Raw genomic sequence first — 7,816 nt, 5'->3', positions numbered from 1 at the left:
GTCCGAAATGACCCTGGGTCACTAAGGAACTGACACGTGTTCCAACGGTCAGATTTCAAACACACATGGCAACTTTACTTGGGCTACAAGCAAAGCTGACTTGTCCAACTCCGAACAAGATTCGCTCTCATAGTCTTCACTCGAAGACATATGATTTTGGTTAAGCATCACTTCAGTCATTCTGACTGGTTCTCTTGGACCCCACTTAACAGTATGGTGGTTCCTATGACTCAACAAAGAAGAAAAAGAACTACGAAAGGTCTAAGTCTTCGCACTCCATAGTCTTCATGCGATGTCTTCTCTTGTCATAGTCTTCAATGTGAATGTCTTCACATACCACCTTTGACTTCAATGTCTTCATACATTTTTAGGGGTCATCTCTGGTAGGAAAACCGAATCAATGAGGAACTTCTACCTGTGTTATCCTGCAATTCTCACAAACACATTAGTCCCTCAACTAGGTTTGTCGTCAATACTCCAAAACCAATTAGGGGTGGCACTAGATGCACTTACACTAAAAAACAAGGAAAAATAGAAACTGGCACTGGGCTCTAGGTTAATAGTTTAGTCCTAAAAATAATATAAAATAGCATATTAATGCATATAAAACATCCAAAACAGATAATATAATAGCATGGAACAATAAAAAATTATAGATACGTTGGAGATGTATCAGGTGATAAGTACCCATTGCCCCAGAGAGCATTGATCTCCCCCTCTATGACGACGGGGGGCTTCCACAACCCCTTAGTGCTCGACTTCTGGCCCTCGGCGATGACTTTCTTGCCGCCCTTCGATGCGGTAGTGGAGGCACCCTCACCGGCCATCTCTTGGCGGGGAAGGGAGGAAGGATGAGTTGGGGATTTGGATTCGAGGATGCTTGGGCGCTAGAGCTTGAGGATGAGGGAGGCAGTGAGGGCATTGAGAACATTAAGCTGAAACACCCTCTCCTTTTCACCTCTTATAGCAAGTAAGAATGCCAATCACACGTCTCGCGTGGCAGTAATTTTGTGTTTTCCCCATGCATCGTGCGTTAAGCGCGCACAAGGATCAAGGGGTTTTGTTGGTAGTGTTGCTGAAAATCCGGCGCTTGATCTCCTTTTCCTGATTGATACATTGATGGCAGAGGCCTCGAGCCATGATTTTATGCCATGTTGGCCTTTGAAATGACGACACACAGCGGCAAAGCGTGGTGACACTTTAGGTCAGTCAAGGCTGATAGGGTTGGACCTGACCATAGTTCTTGTCCTGACCTGAGAACGCTTTGCCACTTAAGTGGCTCGCCTAGGGAGTTGGTCCCCGAATCCAAGACCGCATTTGGGTGTTGCAAGAATCTTTTGTTTAAATATAGATGACGCTGGAATACCATGGATATCCAAGCTATGCGACTCCTCGACCCAAAATGAAATTGCTTCAGAAGGCTGCATGGGAGTTGAACCAACTTGCAAGGTTGAAGACTGAAGATTGAGAGCAGCTCGGGGAGGGCCGAGGTGCGTCCACGGCCTGAAGACCGGCTCAAGGGAGACTGATGGAGTCCTAGATTAAGGGGTGCTCGGCCTGTTGGCTACCAGTCTCTTGGATGGGCCGATGGCCCTCCTAAGCCCATCACCGATTAGCCTAATTCATCTACATCAGGAAGGAAAGATCCAAAGACTTGGGCGTCAAAAAAAAAGATCCAAAGACTAGGCGCAGACTCCACGGCATAGAGACAGGCTCTGGCACGTTTGACCCTAGATACAACTGACCTATTTGTAACCCTAGGCACCCCAGTACCTATATAAACCGAGGTGCCAGGACCGTAGAGGACAGATTCATTCGTACACAATCTCGCAGTAGTTCACATGTATTCTAAATCCCATCTACAATTAATACAACAAAAACAAGACGTAGGATTTTGCATCTTTGAGAGGGCCTGAACCTAGGACACCGATGTCCCCTCGTATCCTTTTTCCATCCAACAAGACTATCAGACTGGGACCCCCTACCCATAGTCTGCCAGATTTAGCTCCGTCACTAACTATTACCTATCTTGACGTCCTCATGTTTTGAATTTTTGATTTGTAAGTTCCAAGGGGACCTCAAACATAACTTTTTCTTCAATTTTTTCTCTAAAGAAAACTTTTCTTCAATGAGACGGGTCGTCAATGGGCTGAACTCTGCTTGTGAACATACGCTCAAACGGTAAGCTGACGCACCACCTTTCACCCTGTCTTAACACTTTGTGAGAATCTCTGCGCCGTTGACGGTAACCAGCACCGTATGCTCGAACTGCGCGTTGAGGCTGCCATCCACCGTGATGGCGGTCCAGCCGTCGTCCCACACCTCGCACCGTGTGCTCCCCATGGACAGGATAGGCTCTGCAGGATGAACCATCACAAACCAAACCGCCAGTTAGTCACATACTCACAGTCCTACGTTACTTACATCTATCACAAAAAGCAGACGAAGATCATCAGATCTTCTGACATATCTCAATTACAGCTACACCACCCATGTCGTCTGACAGAGTCATGTTTCATCCTAAGAGTTTGCTGACTGATGGGAAGAAGGGATCAACCAGACAGAAGCTTTGCATTTGGGCTATTTTGCAGCAGAGACAAGTCTGCACATATTGTTATCTTGAAGAAGAAGAAGAAGGCCATGGAAGCGGCTTACCGATTGTGAATGTCTGGCCTGCGACCATGAATCCTGGCTCATAATCATCTGTACGAAATGTGTGTTTAGTTGCTGTTTATGAGGACCAGAGCATTGCCAAAAATTGCTCATGTGGCTATCTAGCATTTAGTCCATGATCACGGTCAGTGAAAACAGCTAAGGTTACTTACAGGTGTGCCATATGATGGGTTCTGAATGGAAGATCGTCCCAACTCCGTGCCCGATGAAGGGATCGACGCTGTAGCCGTACTTGTTCACATGTTCGCTGAAATCCATTGGAAGTACAAAAATGATCACCAACAATAACACAACAATTACATGCATTGATAATTAAACTGTTTAGATTCTCAAGTGATAAACAGTGTCGAGACATTTTCTGAGGATGCATATGTTTTAAGACAAGTAATATCATCATTAACTGATAAACTGCATCAAGGCTTATTCTGAGGATGCATATGTTTAAGAAACGGAAATCCTCGTGAAGCCATTCGAGAAGATAATCTTTGTTAGTGAAAAAACAATAGATGTTGATAATTTGGCTTTCTTCTCATCTGTTTCAGACCCTATGAAAAACGATGTGCTGGCATCTGGTAATATTATATTTGTAAGTCAAATTTAAACAAAAAGCAACTGATTGGTATGGAAATTACCAAAAGCATCATAAAATTCATACTATTGTCCAAAATCTGAGAGAACAACACCTTATTCTCTCTCCAATTGCCTTAAAGCTAACACCATGTTTGCAGGCTGATATGCCCCTCAGCATGCACTCTTCAGTGACCTATTACATCAGACAAGTTCTTCAGGTACTGTCTGAAACTTATGGTTGGAACTTGGAAGTAATCAGTAGAAACCAGACCTTTACAAGCTGCTTAGTAGGTTCATCGACCTCCCCACACAGATATGTTCTTGAGGTGTCACCATGATATCCCTAGAGCAACACAGTATGTCACACTACACCTCAAAATGTGCTTAATTTATCATACAAATACAATAGGGCCTACTACATTTAAGTAGACAGTAACATCAATGTTGATGATATCCCCATCCTGCAAAGTCAGCAGGAAACAACCATCATTTCTTTTCAGGACAAAGAGGTTGCTAGCAATTGGAGAATCAGATAAAAAAGATAGGATCATGTTTCGACCCGTAGTACGTGTGAGTCAGGAATTCCATGGCAGATGCACTCATTCACTGACATGCAGACGCTCTTCGGGAACCCGCCGTATCCAAGGGGAGAAGGGTAGGCACCAGCATCAATGATCATCTGATGAACTGCCCTGTCGATTTCATCTGTCGTCACGGAGGGCTGATGGGAACACAGAGATTTCATAATTTGATATTAGTGGATATGAACAATCCATTGCAGAATACAAAAGAAAACTAACAAACTATATGATGAAATATTAGAGTGTTCGCCACAAGAAGATGTGGCTTCTTTGTAATGCAGCATTACCTTCACCATTGTTCCTGCATACTGAAGAACTCGGGCAGCAAGCTCGCATGCGGCTCTCATATGAATGATGCTCTCACGGTCATGCATTTGCCGATCAGGATTTACATCTGGGAGACGGTCGGTACCATCGTAAGGCGGTCGGCGGATGTGGTCGGGCACCGGGAGGCGTGGACTGACCGTGCCGCGCCTTAGTGGTTCCCTTCCCTTTACTTGTTCAGAGCCATGGGTCTCTGCAACCCTTCAGTTTCAACAGCTACCAAGTGTTCATGATTCATGGCACCAAGGAAGCATTGGATTGGATTTTACCTGCAGATCGCCGTTCTGTTGGCTTCCCCCCAATTGCAAGATTCTCGTGTTGCTACCGCATGGAAATGCTTCTGGATAATAGCCTTGCCTGGGAAGATTCTTGTGATCAGATTAGGGGTCGGCGGGAAGTATGAGATTCCCAGCGAGAGCACTCACGAACCTGAACGGCGGCAGGGGGAGGAGGGGAACAACGGCGGAGGTGGTGACACGAGGAGCTTCATCGCCGGTTGCCGTCGCCGCAAAGTACACAGGCGGAGTTGGCCAATCGCACTGGCTGGTGGGAGATAAGGCGAGTACACGTGGAGGGGGCGTACTGGCTGGTTGACTCGCCTTGAAATCTCGCTCTCACACCGCCCACAGACCGCAGTGGACATGGAGCGGGAGACGCCGGAGGCCGCGCCACCGCCGACCTTTCTCCGCGGGGAGGAGGCGTCGTCGGGGTCATCGTCGGCGCGCGCGCGGTTCGAGCGCCTGATCCGGCGGGTGCAGGCGGAGGTGTGCGCGGCGCTCGAGGCAGTCGAGGAGGGCAGCGGCGGCGGTGGCGTGGTGTTTCGGGAGGACGCGTGGACGCGCCCGGGCGGGGGCGGCGGTATCAGCCGCGTGCTGCAGGGCGGCCGCGTGTTCGAGAAGGCCGCCGTGAACGTGTCCGTCGTCTACGGAGTCATGCCCCCAGACGCGTACCGCGCGGCGAGGCCCGACGCGGCGGCGGACGCGGAGAAGGCCGGGCCCGTGCCCTTCTTCGCTGCCGGCGTTAGCTCGGTGAGTCTCTGAGAGGCGCCTCCCACCGGTGCTGCCCAAGTTCCCATGTCTCAGCAATCTGTTTGCGTCACCACCATTTCTGTGTAGGAATAGCTACTCCCTACCAATTTTCTTGTGTAATAATGTGCAATTGCTTCCACGGATTTACATGATTCTTGTTTTGGCGTCCGGTCTCCAGGTTATCCACCCAAACAATCCCTTCGCGCCAACATTGCATTTCAACTACAGATATTTCGAGACAGAGGCACCGCAAGGTACTACTAGTGCTGCCAAGTGAAATAAGTGGATTTTTGTATTCATAGAATTCAAGTCAAATTCAGATATTACTGCTGCAGATGCTCCTGGAGCACCCAGGCAGTGGCGGTTTGGAGGTGGTACTGACTTGACACCATCGTACATCATCGAAGAGGATATCAAACATTTTCATTCTGTATGACATCTTGCTTCTACTATTATCTTGGCTAAAATCGTATGATCCAAAGCCATTTGACATTTCTCTGTTGCTGTTTACTTTGTTTGTTGGATAACCTTTTTAGGTTTTGTTGTACACTTTGAGGTTCAAAAACAAGCATGCGATAAGTTTGATCCAACCTTCTACCCAAGATTCAAAAAATGGTGCGATGATTATTTCCGTATCAAGGTTAGTTTGATGACCGTATGTTCGTTTAGTAAATCTTTTGGGTGATTAGTCTGTACAATGTCTCCGAATTAGGTGACATGATCCAGACATCTGAAAAGTGCTATTAGAGATCAGGCTTGCTAGTCTTCTGAATATCCCGCAATGTGTAGTTTGTCCTGCACTGTCTCTGTTTTTTCCAGAGATATTCATGGAGATGATTACTTGTCTGTAACTGCAGCATCGTGGTGAACGTCGTGGGGTGGGCGGAATATTCTTTGATGATCTCAGTGACCATGATCAAGAAACTCTTCTTGACTTCTCGACAGGTATTAATAGATAGAACTCTGAATTTGGGTCCTTTTCTACCATCGTCTGAAATGCTAAGGCGGCCTGCCTTCCTTCCCTGCAGAGTGTGCGGCCTCTGTAATTCCTGCATACATCCCCATCATAGAACGTCGGAAAGATACCCCATTTACAGAAGACCACAGGGCATGGCAGCAGCTACGGAGAGGTCGCTATGTGGAATTCAACCTCGTAAGTGCTTCGACATGGCCATGATCATCATGCTTGTTAGTGTTAGCTTTACTCTGGTTCTTAATTTTTTGCTCCTTGCGAAGGTCTACGATCGTGGCACCACATTTGGCCTCAAAACTGGAGGAAGGATTGAGAGTATCCTTGCTTCCCTCCCTCTGACCGCACGGTGGGAGTATGATCATGTAAGTTACGATGCTCTGTTACTGTTATATAACTCTGATAAACACATACTACATTTTGATCCCCGCAAAAAAAAACACAACCTTTTTGAGTTTGTACTGTTTAAAGGCGCTGCAATATTTAAAATCTTCAAATCATTCTGAAAATAAAAGTTTTTCAGTTTTAAATAGTTTGGAAAGATTCATTTGACACATTAATTGATAGACTCGGGGCTGTTTGGATTGTGACTATGTTTGCCTTATATTGCCACATTACTTTTTGCCACACTTGCCACACTTGCCTAACTTGAGTTGCTCAAATTATTAGCCACACTTTTTGTGTCTATAACATGTGGGGTTCACTGCTCATAAAAAAAAATTTCTTGCCTTAGGTGTGGCTAGAACCAAACACGCACCTAACTTGGTCAAACTTGCCTAAGGTGAGATGTGGCAGAGTGTGGCAATATGTGGCTGGAAACTAAACAGCCCCGTGTGTTGTGATGCATCTTTTGATTGGGTCATGTCACTTTTGTTACAGCAGTGGCATTTTGTCAAGTTTACTCACGGCCATTTGTATGCAGAAACGGCAAGAAGGGACTGAAGAATGGAAACTTCTCGACGTGTGCATCAATCCAAAGGAATGGATCTGATTGGTTGGAACTGAAGTGCTTGCTCTCCAATTTTCCGCCGCTAACTTTATTTTGAAGTGTCTTCTGTGTGTAGATTTTGTGCATTTGCATGGTGCGGTTTCGTCCAGTGAGCTTATCAAGCTTGGAAATCTGCGTTTGGCTGTTTGCTTAATCTTCGTATAAGGAAAAAAAATACATGGTCTTGTTCCTTCCAATAAAAACCTCCGTTCAAGTGAGATCTCTACTGCTGCAACCTAGCAGATCATGACAAAGAGTTTTTTATCTAAAAAGAGGGAAAAGTCCACCAGCCTCTGCCATAATTGATGCACTCAACCTTCTATTATTGCAAAGTTTTAAGATCCAAACACGGGAGGCTCGACCAAGATTTTTCCCGTGGTACGAATAGTTGTCGATGTCCTACTTGATGCTGACCAAGGCTTCGAATCACGGAGATCACGTGTTGCAAGGTCCACGTAGGGTCCATGAAGAAGAAGCCACCTATCCACAATGGCTTCTAACCACAAAGGTCTAGCCTTACTCGAAGTAGATCTCTAGTCTCGTACAAACTTCTTGGATCATTCACATATTAAAGGGCTTTCAAGCACACCTAGCTTGTCTAGGACACACACCATCCACAAGTAATAAGAATGAGACCCCTTGATTGTAAATCTCTTGCTATTATGGTTCAAAAGATAATCTC

At 46.0% G+C, this 7,816-nt stretch overlaps 2 protein-coding genes across 2 annotated transcripts; one reads left to right on the top strand and one right to left on the bottom strand.

The window, feature by feature from the left end:
• Positions 1 to 1,748: 1,748 nt before the first annotated feature.
• LOC119317017 (methionine aminopeptidase 1B, chloroplastic-like) lies at positions 1,749 to 4,839 on the bottom strand. The gene is made up of 10 exons (XM_037591402.1): positions 4,578 to 4,839; positions 4,418 to 4,505; positions 4,112 to 4,349; positions 3,803 to 3,964; positions 3,663 to 3,704; positions 3,515 to 3,586; positions 3,357 to 3,436; positions 2,826 to 2,920; positions 2,656 to 2,703; positions 1,749 to 2,357 (listed from the first exon to the last, which is right to left on the bottom strand). Exons 1-10 carry the CDS (start codon positions 4,789 to 4,791, stop codon positions 2,212 to 2,214), a joined length of 1,185 nt encoding a protein of 394 aa, XP_037447299.1. The 5' UTR covers positions 4,792 to 4,839; the 3' UTR covers positions 1,749 to 2,211.
• LOC119317018 (oxygen-dependent coproporphyrinogen-III oxidase, chloroplastic-like) lies at positions 4,775 to 7,784 on the top strand. The gene is made up of 8 exons (XM_037591403.1): positions 4,775 to 5,176; positions 5,355 to 5,430; positions 5,512 to 5,606; positions 5,733 to 5,816; positions 6,034 to 6,121; positions 6,205 to 6,329; positions 6,413 to 6,511; positions 7,069 to 7,784. The coding sequence occupies exons 1-8, from the start codon at positions 4,790 to 4,792 to the stop codon at positions 7,135 to 7,137; spliced, it is 1,023 nt and encodes a 340-aa protein (XP_037447300.1). The 5' UTR covers positions 4,775 to 4,789; the 3' UTR covers positions 7,138 to 7,784.
• The last annotated feature ends 32 nt before the right edge of the window (positions 7,785 to 7,816 follow it).

This window comes from Triticum dicoccoides, chromosome 6A (genome assembly GCF_002162155.2).
Source record: "Triticum dicoccoides isolate Atlit2015 ecotype Zavitan chromosome 6A, WEW_v2.0, whole genome shotgun sequence".
Classification (NCBI taxonomy): domain Eukaryota; kingdom Viridiplantae; phylum Streptophyta; class Magnoliopsida; order Poales; family Poaceae; genus Triticum; species Triticum dicoccoides.
This window is presented reverse-complemented; position numbering and strand designations above follow the sequence as displayed.

Coding starts and splice junctions, on each gene's coding strand:
- LOC119317018 (XM_037591403.1), top strand. CDS start 4,790: ATGGAGCGGGAGACGCCGGAGGCCGCGCCACCGCCGACCTTTCTCCGC. Junction 5,607..5,732: donor ATATCAAACATTTTCATTCT/GTATGACATCTT, acceptor GTACACTTTGAG/GTTCAAAAACAAGCATGCGA. Junction 5,817..6,033: donor ATGATTATTTCCGTATCAAG/GTTAGTTTGATG, acceptor CTGTAACTGCAG/CATCGTGGTGAACGTCGTGG.
- LOC119317017 (XM_037591402.1), bottom strand. CDS start 4,791: ATGTCCACTGCGGTCTGTGGGCGGTGTGAGAGCGAGATTTCAAGGCGA. Junction 2,921..3,356: donor GCAATTGGAGAGAGAATAAG/GTGTTGTTCTCT, acceptor AATGGATTTCAG/CGAACATGTGAACAAGTACG. Junction 2,704..2,825: donor ACCCATCATATGGCACACCT/GTAAGTAACCTT, acceptor CATTTCGTACAG/ATGATTATGAGCCAGGATTC.